Genomic DNA, 20,453 nt, shown 5'->3' on the forward strand with positions numbered 1-20,453 from the left:
TTATGAGTAAATTTTTACACTTTCAGAGTTAACTAACACTAGAGATTCAGTTTAGAATTCAATGTAATGGCTCCCTGGCCTTGACACACGCACACGCACACACGCGCGCACGCACACTCACATATCACAAAAATATCAACGCATGTACCCATATGCACACATTCACGTCAACACACTGACATTCTCACACACACACACACACACACACACACACACACACACACACACACACACACACACACACACACACACACACACACACACACGCACACACACACACACACACACAGACAGACACAGACACACATACCTGCACATACTCAAACAGAGATTGACGCAATGACTCTCAATGATGCTCATCCTTGTTCTGTCTTCTCCCTACATTTCATTTCCATGTAATAGATTCTTATTCCCATTGTTCCAAGCGTCAGTACACAGTAGAATGATCGGTGTTAATTTATACATTTCTATCTCTGAGATTGTACAAATGTATTAAAATAAAATACATTTGTACACTCTACAGAGTTAAATGAACACTGAGGAATTGACTGTGTGTGTGAGCCTGTTGCACTGAGACGAGTGCTGGCGAGGGGGGGTGTCGAGCCCTCTGGCTGCATCTGACTAACCTTCACAGACATAAGACTCAAAGATACCTTTTGAACCACTGAATAGAATCTATGAGGCATCGGAGAGAACAAAACACGGATCATATCTCATAGTTTTACGGATCGACAACAGCAAGAAAGGAATGCTTTCGACGAGAGGCACCACAAAAAAGTGGATGAAAATACTAGAGAGACATTCCTGGAGGATTCAGAGGAAAACGAGATGCTGTTTTATAATATTGACTTGTTTTATTAAAATTAAACAGAGGCTAAAGGTATAGATTTCAGGGAAAGCTCAAAAGATTACCTAGAGATACAGAGCTGCCCCGTAAATCCTCGAGGCGATTTGAAATTGAGCTCAGACTTTTCCTTGTGTTGACGAACGCAGAAAGTTGTTGCCATCTCGTGAATCGAGTTTCATCAGCCGAAGAAATCCAAAACAGATCAGACAGTAGAGACACCAGAATTGTTTGTAGTAGTACACCACCACGTCCAAAGTTTGAAATAAAAAAATATCTGATGAAATGCATACACCATACATTTGTGAATGTAACACATTTTTCCACAAAGTTCCTAATTCTTATCACAACATGGGGATTTGGAACTGTATGGAAAAATGCATTAGTTAAGTATTTCATCAGATATTCATTTTATTAACTTTTGATATGGTGCACTGCTAACTATATCTTGCAAGTATGATTGAACCCTACAAACCCTCCCGCGCACTCAGATCAGCCAACGCAGGGAAGCTGGAAGTACCCTCACTAAAAACGCCGGGACAACGCTCCACACGTCCCAAACTCTTCTCCCTTCTGGCTCCAAAACTGTGGAATGCACTTCCCATTGCAGTCAGAACTGCAGCATCACTCCCAATCTTCCGCCGTAGTCTGAAAACCCACCTTTTTAGACTCCATCATGGCCCATAGCACTTACCCTACCCCCTTAGATAGCATTTCTGTAGACTTAGATAGCATCTGATACAGACTTAGACTTAGATAGCATCTGATACAGACTTATAGCATGTTATGTAGACGGCACTATAATTGCATTGTATATAGTCATAGCACGCCATAGTACATATGTATAGCATAGTAGTATATATATAGTTTATATGTATAGTCTCATAATATAGATATTCCACTGTTACTTTCTTAGCTTACGCATGTTTTATGATAAATGCTTTTGTGATGTATTCCCATGCTTTTGTTCTTGATTATTGTAAGTCGCTCTGGATTAAGAGCGTCTGCTAAATGCCTAAATTGTAAATTGTAAATTGTAACTGCTAAACTAAACCAATGTCTTATAAATGCCATCAACAGTAAGGAGGCTGCCTAAAACAGACCATAAAAACTATTTTCTAATGCATGTTATAAATATGGATATTTTATCATTCTGAAGTGTGATACAGTATAACACATTTTTCTTGTATTACATCGCACAAAGACAGAAATGTACCGTTGAAGTTAGTTATCACACTTCAAATGTATAAAAGATTCACATTGATACCCTGCATTTGCGAATCCTTTTCATGGTCTGTTTTAGACAGCCTGCTTACTGTCGTTGGCATTTAACAGTTAGCACAGAATAAAATGTAGCAGTTGAAATAATCACAGCACACTATTTGCAAGTCAATTTACTCTAATCTTTACTTGACACTGTTTGAATTGTCCTGCTGTGGTAAACACCACAGCAGGTTAAATCAAACAGCAGGAATAAAGGAGGTTCTAAAAGCAGACCATAGCCTGCCAGAACATGTTCAGAATATAATGTTATGCTTTTATAGGTGTTGCACAGGATCCCAGGTTTTTATCCACTTAAGCCATATACAGTACTTCCTTATACAACATATCGTAGCCTATAGCAAAAACAGTTAATAGCTACAATATGACCTAAAATAATTTCTATAATACTTTTTTTTTTAAACAAAAAAACAAGTGCTTAAAGAATAAGGGGCTTTTGTGATTTTTTTGTCTGCGTTTACTGTGACCTATTTTAACAGCAATATGCAAATGCCCTCAGAGGGATTAAGTTGGTGTGTCTTATGATAGCTACTAATTTACACAAAATGCATACACAAACACACTCACACACACACATACACAAATACAAACTATGTGCAACAAAGGCATGAGTCTAAGTGCTTTATTGTGTCTTTCTGGGTCAGTGGAGACGGTGGGTTTAATTCTAAATGACACATTCGGAGAAAATGGAGGATTGAGCGCATACAGATGTACATATACACTCACACATACATTCACGATCACACAAGCACACACGCACGCACACACGCACGCACAGGCGCATGCACACGCACACACAAACAAATATTTACCTTATAAACCACACAAGGGTTGTGTTCAAATCTTTTGCACACACACACACCTTTAAAAAACACACAAGGGACTGTTAACACACAAACACACACATACACACAGAATTCCCTCACACCCAGGCATATTAAGAATGTAGACAGAGATAGGCCTACCTGAGCAGCGTTCAGGTTTCCCTAATAGGACCTCATGTGTCTTGGCAAACTGGTCCTGTCATAGATTAAGCATCTTCAGTCAGAGACCTACTTTACACATCTATCCTTTGACCAACCACATGCAAGACTTGCACGCACGCAAGCATGCACGCACGCACGCACGCACACACACACACACACACACACACACACACACACACACACACACACACACACACACACACACACACACACACACACACACACACACACACACACACACACACACACACACACACACACACACACCTTTAACCACTTGAACTGACTGGTGTCCCTCAGGGCTCTATCCATGTCCCAATCCCCTAGCTATTCCCTCTACACACAAATCTATTTGCCGAAAATGTCATGCCATGTTGCGCTGCATTGTGACACATTGTGTAGCTGAATGATTGCCTAAATGCCCAGAATAGGGATGCTAGGGTTGATGTGGTTACTTAATGCTCCGACTTGCTCATCTACAGTAGCAATGTTTAGAAATGTTACAGTGCTGAAGAATCAATATACATGTTTGTCTCAGATGGCAAACTATTGAGATGAAAGACAGAAAAACTCCACCTCCATCTGCTCTTCTCCCAGATGGCACCAACACTTCTCATCCCTTTCTTTTTTCTCTCTCTCTCTCTTTTTATTCCCATTCTGTGCATATCTCACACTCTTCTCGCTTCTCACACTCTGTATTCTCTCTTTCTCGTTTTGTTCCACAGGCCCTCTCTCCCCCCGTCCTATTCTTAATGCATTTCTCTTCTCATTATATGCGATCCCTCCTCTCATTCCCCCTTTCACTTTGCGTCTTATCCTCTCTCCTTCCTTCTCGACAACTTCTTTAATTCCTTTTGTCTTTTTATTCTGTGCACCCCACCCCCACTCCTTTCTCTATTTCTCTTGCTCTCTCCACCTCTCCACCACTCCTCCTTAGTTGTTAATCAGAGGTGATTGGGAGCAGAGAGAGCCGGAGAGGAGCTCCCAGGTGGATCAATGCCTCTAAATGATCTGTTCGAGGATCCCGTTAGAACGCGCAAAACTAGCTCTGATAGAGCGCCGGAGCATGAAGTCGCTCATTTCATATCTAACTCACTTCCTGATTCACCCGCTGGGCTGAGACAGGGCCCACCGCAAAAGGGATAATTCGTCCTGAAGCTAAATACTCCACTAACCAAGCTTAGACCAAAATGTCTTTATCGCCGGCAATCAATTACTGCCAAGCTGAGGCGGTGGAAATGATGAATGGCTTTAAGAAAGCTCCATCCCAAACCCCAAGTGGTGAGGTATATGAGATGCTGAGATTGCCATACAAACGGCTTTGTTTATCGTTTATTTGTCATTATAGAAACAATAAAAAAAAATTGTCTCAAATTCTCTAAATGAGCGATAAGAGCATTGACACTATGTTGCTGTGAATTATTGGATTTCTTTCGGGGCAGTGTCATTTACATATTCTATAGCTGAAGAATAGTTTGTATGTCCTCTGAGGTATGTACAGATCCTTCCTGAGGTGCCTCCCTGAAACCAATCCAGTACTGTTGTGATTGTTAAGATTATTTTTAGTCTAGAGATCAATGCAACAAAATATGGATGGTAAGAATTGACCTGTTGGCAGTTTAAGGAGGTAATACAATCAGTGCTATATTGTAGTGTAATCTCAGAATGTTGCTTCAAAACCAAGCACCCCGAAAGAGGGCATGCCTTTGACGGCGCATGTTAAAAATAAACCTATAGACACTGTGCTTAGTACAGAAGAGGGTGCAGCCATCTTGCATGCACCAAAACAAGGTTTTGGCTCTCGGGCAAATGCTCTTGTTTTACATCACATCTGTCGGGCAAAGCTGAGTGGGAAACAACGCTAGGGACACACCAATTACTCAAAATGCAAGAGATCAGGTCAGGACCTCTATCGTAAGCAGCAAACATAGAAACAATATAAAAGTGTGGCTTGTTTTTGTCTTTCAGTTTCTGGCACGGGGAGTACAGGGTGGCGGTGAGCATCAATGACTACCTGGACATCTACTGTCCCTTCTACGAGGGTCCCCCGTCCCACGGGCGCATGGAGCGCTACATTCTCTTCATGGTGAATCAAGAGGGCTACACCTCCTGCCAGCACAGGATGCGCGGCTTCAAGCGCTGGGAGTGCAACCGTCCGACGGGCCCCGACGGGGCCCTGCGCTTCTCCGAGAAGTTTCAGCTCTTCACTCCTTTCTCCCTGGGCTTTGAGTTCAGGCCCGGACACGAGTACTACTACATCTGTAAGTAAAGTGTGGAATATTGTTTCTTTATGAAGAATATAACTCATAGCCTACTCGTATTGTATGTTGAATTAATTAATTATGTTATGCACAATTAGAGACTATTTTGTTCCACAGCTAATAACATGCAGGCAGCCGAAAGCAAAGGAAAATAAAAGCTTGGGTATACCGAGGCTAGGCAGTGTGCAGGCTGGATGCTCTTTCAGCAGACCTTATGTACTGTAGGCCTACAGGGGCTCACTGTCCTTTTTACTGAAAGTAATTAATCTGGTCAGTTTATAAAGTTTAAAAAGATGAAAGGAAGACAAAATACATCATTATAGGCTTGGTGCAGTATGGAATTATATAAATGGTAAATGGTGCATTTATATAGCGCCTTTATCCAAGGCGCTTTACATAGATTGTGCATTACATTCACCCATTCATACACCGATTGCGGCGGAAGCCATGCAAGGTACCAACCAGCACATCGGGAGCAATTTGGGGTTCAGTGTCTTGCCCAAGGACACTTCGACATGTAGACAGGAGGAGCCGGGATTCGAACCGCCGACCCATGGATCATTGGACGACCTGCTCTACCTCCTGAGCCACAGTCTCCCTGTATATATATAATATTAGACCTTAAACATTTTATTTAGTTATAAACATATATTCCTGTTGCATAATAGTAAAGATCTTACTGTAATATATATGCTTCGACTACATAGTGGAGAATAAGAGTATAAATGGAGCCAAAAAGACTCATAATCCATTTGGTTCCATTTTTACACTCAACTTTACACTAAATGAATGCATCCATATGCTGGACAGATAAGCTCCACACGTGTGTAGCATGCGTTTGTGGGTGTCCATTTGTTTGTTTAGATCATGTATGTGCATGTGGCTTTTTGCATAATATGCAACAGCCTGCATGAATTTATTATGTGTAGGCTAAGTACCTACGTGTGTGTGTGTGTGTGTGTGTGTGTGTGTGTGTGTGTGTGTGTGTGTGTGTGTGTGTGTGTGTGTGTGTGTGTGTGTGTGTGTGTGTGTGTGTGTGTGTGTGTGTGTGTGTGTGTGTGTGTGTGTGTGTGTGTGTGTGTGCGTGCGTGCGTGCGTGCGTGCGTGCGTGCGTGTGCGTGCGTGGGTGCTTTTGTGCATTTGTGCCTTTGCGTGTGGCTTTGTTTGTGTGTCCACCCCTGCTCAATATGCAGGTGCAAACGATATTTAAATATGCAATCAAGAAAACTTGATTGAGAACGCACACAAATACAATCGCCCATCCCTTCGTACACACACCAATACCTTCCATCTCTCTCTCTCTCTCCCTCCCCCTCTCGTTCTGCCATTCTCTTTATTACTCTATCCATCTCTCTCTAACTCTGTCTAGATTTTAAGTGGTGTGCTCAGCAAAGTGTTGAAAATGTCACCAGGCAGGCGTAGTTTGTAATCATTTTTATATTAGCCGTATTGATGTTTCTCCTCACTTCAACAAGTGATATATTAGTACTACAGACAGGCCTTTTCCCCCCGAGACAGATTATCTCAACAGCTTTAAATTAAAAAAGAAAAATATCTTCAGCACGCTTAGAATATTATTCAGAAGTTCTATTTGACCTTAGTTTTAATGTACTTGGTGGTTCCTGATGGGTGAGACGTATTACATCAAGGCACTTTAGATGGTGCTGGGTAAGTTAATCACAGAAGTATGCTAATTAAATTGCAGGTGAATGATACCATGGCAAAAAAGGATTGACACTAATATGGTACCATACCCTGGGATGCGCACACACCCTAACTATGTGCAGACTTGGGACTATGACAGTGACTACACTACTTCCATAGCCTGTGGCAAAAATATATGTATTTAAAAAAAATCTGTTTAAATTTGACAGCATTTCAACTTCTTCAGTCCCTGTATATGCAATTTCTAATCGATTGGCCAACCTACAGAGGAGACAAATCTATGAGAACGGCTACCTAACTGTATAAATGTCCCCTTCCGACCATTAGCCGTGATGTCACCAAAACAACTGAACCAGCCAGCAACAACCAAGAAAACCAAGACTATGGAACCATGAACACGACAAGAGCTTCATTAGCCCATGGCAAAAATGCTTGTACGGTGAACCGCTTAGACTTGGGAAAAGTTCCAAATCTGCTTAGTCAGTCCCTGCATATATGCCTAATGGTCAATGGACAATTGGACATGTGACATTTCAGATCAATTGGCCAACCCCCAGAGGACAAAAAAGGATGAGAATGGGCAGAGTTTACAAATTTGAAAAATCATCTTCACCAGTCCTGTGAAAAAAATGCTTAGCCCTATACCGTAAGAAGCTTAAATTTGAAGTGAGAAATCAAGCTTCCTCCGGCCCTACGTATTCCAATGAACAATGCCACGGGTAATTTCAGCCAATTTACTGAGGAGAAAAGGATTAGAATGGATGAGGACAGACTGAGAGTCTTAATTGAGTGACAGAGTTAACAGATATTGAAGGACCATCATTGTCAGTCCCTGTCTGGGAAGTGGGAACATCAGCTCTGTGCAGTCCTTGCAGATGACAATGAGGAATACCCATTTATGGACTGACGACAGAGAGACAGACAAACGGAAGAATTCATTTTATTTTAACTTTGCACCTATTCAATAGCTGTATGGGACTCATTGAGCCCTATCTTGCGCCACCCTTATGGCCTTATCCCTAAACTTATTTTCATTTTCAAATCAAAAGCCGATCTACATCTACACATTGTGAGCTTGTAGATCAGCTATTTGAACTATTTTAAAAGGTTTTTTTAATGTAAAAAAATGGCAAATTTAGGGATAAGGGTTAAGGGGTGGCGCAAGATATAGTCCATTGTCTCCGCCAGGCCAGACTGCCTGCCTGTCTGCCTGCCTGCCTGCCTGCCTGCCTGACTGTCTGTCTGTCTTATATTACTCCTACACACACACACACACACACACATGGCACTCAGTTTACACACATTTGCACTCAAAGGACTATAATGAAAATAAGCTCTCAAGCTTTTTGGAGATAGTGTACAAATATATAGTCATGTATATGCTTTTTGTCAATAACATTGATGAAATCATTCAAAAGAAATGATTTCAAACAAGCAAATGTCTTACATGTCCTTTCCCACTGTTGTCGTTCTACAGCGTGCATATGCATATACGCAACATTGACTTTCAAACACTTGACTGTCATTGTCTTAGCTTTCTGGTGCTAATGTTGTCCTATGTGGGCGGGTGGCAGTAGCCTAAAGGTTTGTTGTCCTATGTGGGCGGGTGGCAGTAGCCTAAAGGTTTGTTGTCCTATGTGGGCGGGTGGCAGTAGCCTAAAGGTTTGTTGTCCTATGTGGGCGGGTGGCAGTAGCCTAAAGGTTTAATGGTGTCCTATGTGGGCGGGTGGCAGTAGCCTAAAGGTTTAATGGTGTCCTATGTGGGCGGGTGGCAGTAGTAATATTGTCCTATGTGGGCGGGTGGCAGTAGCCTAAAGGTTTAATGTTGTCCTATGTGGGCGGGTGGCAGTAGCCTAAAGGTTTAATGGTGTCCTATGTGGGCGGGTGGCAGTAGTAATGTTTCCTATGTGGGCGGGTGGCAGTAGTAATGTTGTCCTATGTGGGCGGGTGGCAGTAGTAATGTTGTCCTATGTGGGCGGGTGGCAGTAGTAATGTTGTCCTATGTGGGCGGGTGGCAGTAGCCTAAAGGTTTAATGTTGTCCTATGTGGGCGGGTGGCAGTAGTAATATTGTCCTATGTGGGCGGGTGGCAGTAGCCTAAAGGTTTAATGTTGTCCTATGTGGGCGGGTGGCAGTAGCCTAAAGGTTTAATGGTGTCCTATGTGGGCGGGTGGCAGTAGCCTAAAGGTTTAATGGTGTCCTATGTGGGCGGGTGGCAGTAGCCTAAAGGTTTAATGTTGTCCTATGTGGGCGGGTGGCAGTAGCCTAAAGGTTTAATGTTGTCCTATGTGGGCGGGTGGCAGTAGCCTAAAGGTTTAATGTTGTCCTATGTGGGCGGGTGGCAGTAGCCTAAAGGTAAAATGCCGCAGCTCGCTTGGTCTTCAACCAGCCAAAATTCTCACATGTCTCCCCCCTGCTCCGCTCCCTCCACTGGCTCCCGGTCGCTGCCCGCACAGAATACAAAACTCTGATGCTGGCATTCAAAGCAACCAGGTATGGCTCCCCCATATCTTGCAAGTATGATTGAACCCTACAAACCCTCCCACGCACTCAGATCAGCCAACGCAGGGAAGCTGGAAGTACCCTCACTAAAAACGCCGGGACAACGCTCCACACGTCCCAAACTCTTCTCCCTTCTGGCTCCAAAAGTGGAATGCACTTCCCATTGCAGTCAGAACTGCAGCATCACTCCCAATCTTCCGCCGTAGTCTGAAAACCCACCTTTTCAGACTCCATCATGGCCCATAGCACTTACCCTACCCCCTTAGATAGCATTTCTGTAGACTTAGATAGCATTTGATACAGACTTGATACAGGCATGTTATGATGACAGCACTATAATTGCATTGTATATAGTCATAGCACGCCATAGTACATATGTATAGCATATAGTATATATGTATAGTTTATATGTATAGTTTCATTATATAGATATTCCACTGTTACTTTCTTAGCTTACGCATGTTTCATGATAAATGCTTTTATGTGATGTATTCCCATGCTTTTTGTTCTTGCTTATTGTAAGTCGCTCTGGATTAAGAGCGTCTGCTAAATGCCTAAATTGTAAATTGTTTAATGGTGTCCTGTGGGCGGGTGGCAGTAGCCTAAAGGTTTGCCACCAAAAGATCAGCTGTTTGAATCCCCTGAACCAGCTGGGAAAAGGGAATGAGCAATGCTCTCCCATCTGTCAACAACACCTATCAGTCTGTCCTTGAGAAAGGCACTTAACCCCCAACTGCTCCACTGCTCTTTGGCCAGCAGTAAAACATGGCGCTTGAACTGGGCAGGTCCCAGGTGTAAACCAATGGCTGGTGGAAAGTGAAAGACGGCCGTGCTTCAAGCGTGCATGCTCAGCAAGCCTTCACCCGGATAAATAATATTTACAAACAACCGTCTGGTAATGAATTGCCCTCGAGCGAAAGCATGGAGAAGCATTTCCAGCCGAGCCAGGCCTGTGATCTGCACAACACAAAGAAACAGCAGGCGAGAGACAGGGAGCTGAACAGAGCAAAATAACCAACACTTCAATTCCTGCTGCACATTTCCCAGTCCATGGACACACACTCAAGTGTGCACTTACGCACGCACGCACGCACGCACGCACGCACACTTGTTTCCAGTCACACATAGAGATGGACAAGGGCCCCTCCAGAGTTGTATGGTTGCTGTTGCTGAGAGTATTGTGTGTTGGTGACCCCTGGGGTTAAAGTGTGTTTCCGGAGACTTGATTTAGTGTGTGTGTGTGTGTGTGTGTGTGTGTGTGTGTGTGTGTGTGTGTGTGTGTGTGTGTGTGTGTGTGTGTGTGTGTGCGTGTGCGTGTGCGCGTGCGCGTGCATGTGTTGGGGGTGGGATTGGTGGAATCGTCAAACAATTGGGAGTTTGTGAAAGGCCATGTCCGTCAGTCAGTGTGATTGACATCCACACACAACCATTGCCACCATGTGCACGCACGCACGCACGCACGCATGCATTCACCACTGCCATATATCCTAACCTCCAGGCATGTATTGATGTGGCATGTTGACCGCTTTTCAACACTCAGCTTTTCGTGTGTGTGTGTGTGTGTGTGTGTGTGTGTGTGTGTGTGTGTGTGTGTGTGCGTGCGTGCGTGTGTGTGCGTGTGTGTGTGCTTCCTAAGATACTCAAAGGATTGTTTGTCAAGCGGTATTGATCAATGACTGTGATTGTTGTTCAGGCCCGTGTAACTGTCAGAGTGCATGGATTTATATGTTTACATTTGTGTGTATGTGTTTTGATGCATGTGCGCGCGGTTGTGTACATTGTGTGTGTGTGTGTGTGTGTGCATCACTGTCATGCAAGCGTATAGGTATGTACGACGTTCATGTGTGTGTGTATGTGTGTGTCTGTGTGTGTGCGTGCGTGCGTGCGTGCGTGCATGTGTGCGTGCGTGCGTTCGTTCGTCATGTGTTTGACATGTTGACAGGCCTGCTCCACCCCTTACTTCTCCCAGCTGCCATCTTGATGAGGTTGAGTGGGTTTCAATGGGTTTCCAGGAGAGTTTGATTGTGCTTGTCCTGCATGGGAAACGCAGATAAGAGTTCTAATTGTGACAAAAATGTTAGAGGCCACTGTCTGTCTGTCTGTCTGTCTGTCTGTCTGTCTGTCTGTCTGTCTGTCTGTCTGTCTGTCTGTCTGTCTGTCTGTCTGTCTGTCTGTCTGTCCACCTGTCCTTCCGTCCATCAATCCATCCATCTGTCATTCTGTCAATTGTATTATTTCTTGTTTTTATTTAATTCTTTAGCCACATGAGGAAAATAGCACATTTAGTACAAGCTCAGTACAAGATCTCCAAGCTGAGCTTGCAGATCAGCTATTTTCAAGAGATTTGGTGTAGAGGGAAAAAGGAGCACACCAAGTATAGAGCCCCTGCATGGGACCCCGGCTGGTATACTGTAGGACAGGTACGTATACTGTAGTGAATACATGGTATACTGTAGGACAGGTATACTATGAACATTTAGTTCATAAAGTTAACATAACTATAACTAAATTAATTTGAAATTAAATAAAAACGTTCATGATTCTGAACCCATTCAAAGCATGAAAAACACTGTTTTTCGTGCAAAACTATGTTTGCAATGGATTCAGAATCATGAAAACGCCCTTGACACGTCACATTCACATAATGACATTTTGCATTTTTTTCCTTATATAGGTTGCTAATGGTATTTATTTTCCTTATAGGTTGTTAATGGTATTTATTTTTCCTTATATAGGTTGCTAATGGTATTTTTTTCCCTTATATAGGTTGCTAATGGTACCCCAACTTTCACTCCCTGAATGTACCATGTGTATTTCATTCACAGTTTTTAATATGTTATTTGGATGACCCTGAGGATCATAAAAAGCCTTGAACGATTACCATTGCAATTTCTTTTGCGTCAAACCTTAGATTGACTGGCCTATAAGTCCTAAACTCTATTTAATTCCTTGTACACGCATGACTGCGTTTCCACTCAGAAGAGTAATAAAGTATGCTGATGACACGATCATCCTGAGCCTTATTAATCAATTTTGGGCAGGAACCCCTTTTGGTGTTTTAAACATTATATTATAATTTAGCTATTGAAAAATAGCAGATCCACAAGCTCATAGCGCGCCACCGAGTAGCGTGCTACGAGCTTGTAGGTCTGCTATTTTTTTAAACTGGAGGATTTAGAAGAATTATAAAAAATGAAAAGGCCTAAATGGGTTAAGGGAGGAAATGAGTCCGCGTATAGGGAACAGGTGAACAATACAACATACAAGACTGGATCATCAGTCATCACCAGATCTGCATACATGGAGCCGGCCAGCAACTCTATACATCTGGCCTCAAACCCTTAGAACTCCATATATGGAGCTGACCTGCGCCCCACCAGTGGTCCCCGGCCCACAGGTTGAGAACCACTGTGGTAAGGGATATATCCGACAGCCCATTCCCACCACCATTCTCCATCATTTCCCTCGGAGGCGGAAGGAAATGTAAAAGGAACACGGAGCAGACACGACGTGGCGGGACAGATTCAGTAGCCATATCGTATCACGCGGGGGGGCCCAAAGCACTGCATCATCCCCAGGCAGGGGTTATGGGATTGGAGCAGCGGGTGGATTTGAGTCAGATCTAGGCATAAGAATGTGTAAAAGACAGATGAAGGGCAGAGAGAGGAAGAGGGGATGGCATGAGGGAGGAGAGGGCACAGGGAGGAGAGGGCACAGGGAGGAGAGGGCACAGGGAGGAGAGGGCACAGGGAGGAGAGGGCAGAGAGAGGAGGAGAGGGTACAGGGAGGAGAGGGCACAGGGAGGAGAGGGCAGAGAGAGGAGGAGAGGGCACAGGGAGGAGAGGGCACAGAGAGGAGAGGGCAGAGAGAGGAGGAGAGGGCACAGGGAGGAGAGGGCACAGAGAGGAGAGGGCAGAGAGTGGAGGAGAGGGCACAGGGAGGAGAGGGCAGAGAGAGGAGAGGGCACAGGGAGGAGAGGGCAGAGAGAGGAGGAGAGGGCACAGGGAGGAGAGGGCACAGGGAGGAGAGGGCAGAGAGAGGAGGAGAGGGCACAGGGAGGAGAGGGCAGAGAGAGGAGAGGGCACAGGGAGGAGAGGGCAGAGAGAGGAGGAGAGGGCACAGGGAGGAGAGGGCAGAGAGAGGAGGAGAGGGCACAGGGAGGAGAGGGCAGAGAGAGGAGAGGGCAGAGAGAGGAGAGGGCACAGGGAGGAGAGGGCAGAGAGAGGAGAGGGCAGAGAGAGGAGAGGGCACAGGGAGGAGAGGGCACAGGGAGGAGAGGGCAGAGAGAGGAGGAGAGGGCACAGGGAGGAGAGGGCACAGGGAGGAGAGGGTACAGGGAGGAGAGGGCAGAGAGAGGAGAGGGCAGAGAGAGGAGAGGGCACAGGGAGGAGAGGGCACAGGGAGGAGAGGGCAGAGAGAGGAGGAGAGGGCACAGGGAGGAGAGGGCACAGGGAGGAGAGGGCACAGGGAGGAGAGGGCACAGGGAGGAGAGGGCAGAGAGAGGAGAGGGCAGAGAGGAGAGGGCACAGGGAGGAGAGGGCACAGGGAGGAGAGGGCAGAGAGAGGAGGAGAGGGCACAGGGAGGAGAGGGCAGAGAGAGGAGAGGGCAGAGAGAGGAGAGGGCACAGGGAGGAGAGGGCAAAGAGAGGAGAGGGCACAGGGAGGAGAGGGCACAGGGAGGAGAGGGCAAAGAGAGGAGAGGGCACAGGGAGGAGAGGGCACAGAGAGGAGAGGGTACAGGGAGGAGAGGGTACAGGGAGGAGAGGGCAGTGGGAGGAGAGGGCAGAGAGAGGAAGAGGGCACAGGGAGGAGAGGGCACAGGGAGGAGAGGGCAGAGAGAGGAGGAGAGGGCACAGGGAGGAGAGGGCACAGGGAGGAGAGGGCAGAGAGAGGAGGAGAGGGCACAGGGAGGAGAGGGCACAGGGAGGAGAGGGCAGAGAGAGGAAGAGGGCACAGGGAGGAGAGGGCACAGGGAGGAGAGGGCACAGGGAGGAGAGGGCAAAGAGAAGAAGAGGGGATGGCATGAGGGAGGAGAGGGCAGTGTGTGTGTGTGTGTGTGTGTGTGTGTGTGTGTGTGTGTGTGTGTGTGTGTGTGTGTGCGTGCGTGTGCGTGTGCGTGTGTGTGTGCGTGTGCGTGTGTGTGTGTGTGTGTTGCGCTCACACGTGTGTACGTGTGGCAGTTTTTGTATATGTGCCTGTCTGAATATGTGTGTGAGTTGTTTAACTCTCAGAGTGGGTTGCACCAAACAAGGATGAAATTAAGCATGCATGGTTTATGGCTAATCAAGGATTTGTTTATCCAGGTTTCATTTTAATTTGAGTTGTGTTGCACCAATTAATTTTAAGCACTGCTTAACAAATCAGTCATTAAAACAATTAACTGTGATTAAACCCCTTGTCCTTCCATAAATTTTGTCCACCATGACGCACTGGCCGGTGTAAATAAACAGCAGCAATGTTACTCCCTCGAGACTACTCATTAGCATTAATCTTTTCTTCCCTTTTGAGAGAACTGGCATAGACATATGTTAAAAGTAGCCTGTGGCAGGCAAAGAAGAAATTATTTAAACTGTCTACCATTAGCTGTTTCCTAACCAAGCTAGGAATGAGCTTCACATTTTTAGCTGGAGCAATTAAGGCTTGGACAGTAGCTGCATTTAGTCACTGCCATGTTTAATTTCAGCCGCAACTTTTTTTTTTGCATTACACTTTCTTTGTTCATTCGGTATTGCTTTGAAAATTCTTCATCGCAAATCTCAGGTTTGAGAAGGTCCCTTATTTTTCTAACCCATGCTCAGAATTAAATGAACACTATAGGGGTTTTGCTGTATACCTGTGTGCATTGCATTATGTATTTAGCCCTACATGTCTACATTTGTATCTGTCATGACACAGTCATGTGTACTGTACATGTGTACAATACATGTGTGAGCATGTGCGTGCTGTGCACAGATATCGGTTTGGTCAGATAGTTGACCATTACTTCTCCCGCTCTGCTTCCACTTCCACCTCTGTTGGAAACGTTGATCCCAAGTTCAAACAGCACTTGGAATCCAATTTATTGTACCGTGAAGTTTGAAACATGATAAGAAACTTCACAGCCCCTCCACGAGCAGGACAAAAGGCCACGAAACCTTTTATTAAATGTTGTCAATTACTTGCAGGCAGGGGCAGGGGGAGGGCGGGTGCAATCTGCAGGGCAAATCGTTTTCTCTCGCACTTAATCTGGACCTTCAGTCTCATCTCCTGCTTCCTCTCCTTGCAGCATCTCCTCACCCAAACCATGTGGGGCGGCCATGTTTAAAGCTGAAGGTGTATGTCAGACCTCCAGGTAAGTCACGCTCAAACCACACACACACACGCACGCACGCACGCACGCACGCACGCACGCACGCACGCACGCACGCACGCACGCACACACACACACACACACACACACACACACACACACACGTAGACAAATGCAGACAGGCACGTAGACAAACACATGCACTTTAACACACATGCAGCGTCCAGATTGGATATCAAAGTAACATTAGGGGAGAATGAGAGGTCTGATAGAATGCCCTGGCAACACTCTGCTCTGATTCACTGGGTAGCCAAGCAACACACACACGCGCGCGCACACACACTCTCTCTCTCTCTCTCTCTCTCACGCACGCACACACGCACGCACACACGCACACATACACACACACACACACACACACACACACATTGTGTGGACCTACAAGTGGAATCGAAGACACACGTAAATACGACTACGTTTTACACAGACGTAAAGAAAATGTCACATGCACACGCCCACAGACACGCATACATGCGCTTACAACACTTTCACACCCATGGTCCCGTAAGTACACATTCACCTACATACACAGACAGAGGCACACAGACGCATGTGCGCGCGCGCACACACACACACACACACACACACACACACACACACACACACACACAACCAACTGGCACTCACACACACAAACTGGCACTCACACGCATGTGGACGCACACGCGTGTGCACACACACACACACACACACACAAACACACACTTCACATCCAATCACATCACATCTATATGGAGTGGGAGACAGGCCTTCTGTCCTTGCGCAAAATGAACAGAATGGTTTTGGAAAGCGTTCTATCTATTCCAGTACTCTGTCAGGGCTGATTTTATAATAACAAAATCAGATAGGAATCTAATAAAACCTATCTATATCAGGGTCAGATGTAATGTAATAAGATTCACGGTTTTTCAGTGAGATTCTCGTCCTCTTCCGCCATCACAGTCCAGTGTGAAGAGATGAGGTAGGATTAGACTCGCTCCCTAAGTGTTCCCTCCTTTCCTCATTCAGTGTGCACTCCAAAGGAACATACATGGGCACCTGATGGCCCCCACCTTCACTTAATGCACCCCGCAGGTTAATATCGGAATACTGATATATTATTTATTTGATTTCAGCCGTTACAATTCCAAACATGACCCACTTTTAACCCATTTTGACCTGAGATCAGATTCTAAAAATATCTTCTACATCCTGACAGCTATGTTTCCATGTCAGTCGTTCTTCGATTTTTCAAAAATAGCAGACCTACAAGCTCGTAGAGCTTGTAGGTCTGCTATTTTTCAATAGCTAAAGCACAACATAATGCTAACACCAAAAGGGGGTCCCGCCCAGGGGTTCCGTATGTTAATATCGGAATACTGATATATTATTGATTTGATATTTGGTATTGTAAATAGGCTACTAGATGAAAATGGTTAATTTGTTTTACTTTTAATTAATAGTAAAAGTTATGTTAGAAGATTATTATAATTTTTTTGTTATGTTTGTGTTACTTTCACAAAACGTCCTTATCGAGTATATATTTTTTGAAAAATATAATAAAAGTCTAAATAGCTAATGGTAGAAAAAGTCATTAGTGTGCATGAATATACAATATACCAATGTTTCTGAAAGTAATGTGGTGCTTGACATACAGTAATACTATTAACTAATTTGTGAACGTACTAATATATTATTAGATTAGATTAGATTAGATTAATAAACGTCATCACACGCACGCACGCACACACACACACACACACACACACGCACACAGATAATTTATCTTGAAATCTATCTTAAGTGGTTTCCCAAGGCAGATTTTAGCCTCCTGAGTATTAAACTGCAAGCAGGCATCGCTACAGAATTAAATTGGAGATACAGTAGTATAGTAATGTCTCACTGCCACGATGACACGGCTTTGAGGCTCTCTGGAAAAAGGAGCAGAGTCAGCCCTCATGGTTTTCCAGGACTTAAAACATGCCATATCCGGCAGAGGGTGGAGGGAGGGTGGGCGGGTGTTGTGGGGAAATGCTGTCTTCCTCCTGCATAATTACTGAAACAACATTCATTCATTGTTTTATTGTGTCATTACTTTAGCTCCACTCTTTGATTCTGCTCTGAGGCGCCAAGTGTTTGAATAATCCATCTGGCACTGAAAACCTTCATCTCATCTGTGAAATGTTGTTTTCGGCCATGAGCTCTGAGCCACTGCATGTGTGTGTGTGTGTGTGTGTGTGTGTGTGTGTGTGTGTGCGTGCGTGCGTGCGTGCGTGCGTGCGTGCGTGCGTGCGTGCGTGCATCAGCTGCTCCAGATTCCAAGTCTCTGTGATTAAACTGTAATTACGTTGGTTAAACCCCCCGCAGAGCTCCGTTGCTGTCATCTCCACTCCTCCCTCTTCCTCCTTCACTCTTTCCTACTCACTTCCCCTTCTGTCGTTTTCTCTCCTACCCCTCTGTGGCTGATGCTGCCGCAAAGGAGGAAGAGGAAGGACAAGAGGAAGAGAGTTTCGTGTTTTGTCAATCACTTTCCAAGTCTGTGTTTTTCCTTCCCCAACAACTGTTCCAATTGTCTTACTCTTGTCTCTGTCTAAAACAGTTGTTCAGTCACTCTGTTTCATACTGTCATGTCTTTGTTGTCTTATGTGTCTCACTCACAGTTCCAATGTTTTGTTTGTTGTTTGTTTTTGTCTTTTTTTCTTTCTCTCTCTCTCTTTCATTTGTTTCAGATGGATCGGGATATGACTCTCCAGAGCCCTTCCTGACTGGTGGAGGTCCGTGTTGGAGGACAGGCTCTCTGGCTCTGTTACCTGCCCTGGCTTCACTGCTACTGGGACTCCTCTGTTGGCTGTGACCCCCACTCCCTGTCTCCCCCTGGTGCACCCACCCGAGGCTGCTGGACTGGGCGAGGCTGGGCTGCGCTTGGCTGGACTGGCTGTCCCTACCAATCCATCACCCCTCAGGGAAGGCCCTCAGTCTCCATCCCTATACCCCCTGTAACCCCTACTCCCCTCCACCTCTGTGGTACCACCAGCCACTGCCAGCGCCAGCTTTTTCCATGGCCCAGCCACAGACACCCATCCTATTGGCTCGCCTGAGAGGGTTGCATCCCTGGCCTAGAGCTGTCTGGGAAGCTGTCCTGGATCTGTGATCCCTTCAAGCCTGGGTTGAGCGGATATGTTGCACCCACCTCTTAGCTGGAAAACACAGAGGAAATCTTTTTGCACTCATTTAAGGGGGTTGGGGTGGGGTGGGGGGAATTGGGGGGGGGGGGGTGGGGGTCATTGGAATTGACTTTCGCCCTCAAATCGGGTAGATCTAACTGTGGCTACGGTTGCACTTGTCATTTCAATGCAACTTTTATCATCCGATCATTTTTATCATCTCATCATTCTTATCATCTGATCATGCCAGGACGCATTAAGTGACAGGGCTGCGAGCATGAGAAATGGATTTAGCTCACATTACTCTCAGCTTGTCAAAGCCAGATTTGGAAGTGGTCAGGCTTTTGCTTTGTGATTGGAATTATATATAATATAGACAAAGTCCAGCCACAATGTGCATTTAAGAAACGCGATGACACAGAGAGTGAAGCAAAAATAACACAGACACCGTGTTAAAGTGAAAGCGGCCACAGGAGACGCGACGCAGGTCAGACATTTTGAGTGCATGCGGCAACGTGATATCATAAAATCCTTCAAATCCGATCTCTGCGACCGGGTCTCTAAAATCTAATCAAAATCACAAAAGTGTAACCGTAGCCGGTTTTAATGATGTGGGGAGTGGTGTCTGAGATGTGTGTGGGTAGCTGGGGTGGAGGGTGGGGTTACCGGGGCGAGGTGTATATTTTCAGGAGGGATGTGTTGTTTGTCTTATTCATGTTTCTAAACTAAAGCATTTATCACAGCCAGCAGAGCCTGCACGGCCATCCATGGCACTGTCTAATGTTGGTAGGGGGCCGGGTGACTTCTGGGGAATTATGACTTTTGCTCATGTATGAATGTACCACTGGTCACCCACCTTTTGTCTGTCTGTATATTATTATGACTGTGGTCACTTACAGATCCTTCTCTCGGACAGGCAGGATAGAAGGGTGGGGTAAAGGATGGAGGTGAGTCTGGGGAGTATTCTTTAAAGTAAGAAGGTAAAGGTAAGAAAAGGAGGCGACACTCAGTTGCATGACCACTGTGAAACCCTCTGATCCAATCCTGTTTGTAACAATGATATATTTTTTCATGGTGATAAAAAGAAACACCCTTACTATTACTAGATGTCTACGAGTGAGACCCACTCTCCTGCTCTCTCCCAGAGACTTCCAGGACATCAAAGGAATAAATAACCTCTCTTCTCGCTGCTGTTTGCTCCTGTCTGCCTTGTGGGCGTTGATGGATTAGTTTGGTCTGGGAGATAAATGGACCTTGTGGCTGAAACTGACTGGAAATCAGCCCTCAGGGCCTGGGCTAGATTAAAATGGACATAAAATCTGACTGAAGCTGGCCTGGGGTCTGCGGTTAAACCTATAGGGGAAGCACATGGGCCATGGCAAATGTGACAAAGAATATGCACGTGTGACTGTGCGTGAAAGAG

At 45.4% G+C, this 20,453-nt stretch overlaps 1 protein-coding gene across 1 annotated transcript in view; it reads left to right on the forward strand.

Moving 5' to 3' along the window:
- efna2a (ephrin-A2a) overlaps positions 1–19,087 on the forward strand; it is an 88,421-nt gene extending 69,334 nt beyond the window's left edge. The window contains exons 2-4 of the mRNA XM_083791262.1: positions 5,080–5,372; positions 15,804–15,869; positions 18,596–19,087. Coding sequence (XP_083647388.1) covers positions 5,080–5,372; positions 15,804–15,869; positions 18,596–18,720 — 484 coding nt within the window. The 3' untranslated portion in view covers positions 18,721–19,087. The remainder of the gene's footprint in view (positions 1–5,079; positions 5,373–15,803; positions 15,870–18,595) is intronic.
- Positions 19,088–20,453: the final 1,366 nt, after the last annotated feature.

This window comes from Protomyctophum parallelum (assembly GCF_964188405.1).
Source record: "Protomyctophum parallelum genome assembly, chromosome: 20".
Lineage (NCBI taxonomy): Eukaryota > Metazoa > Chordata > Actinopteri > Myctophiformes > Myctophidae > Protomyctophum > Protomyctophum parallelum.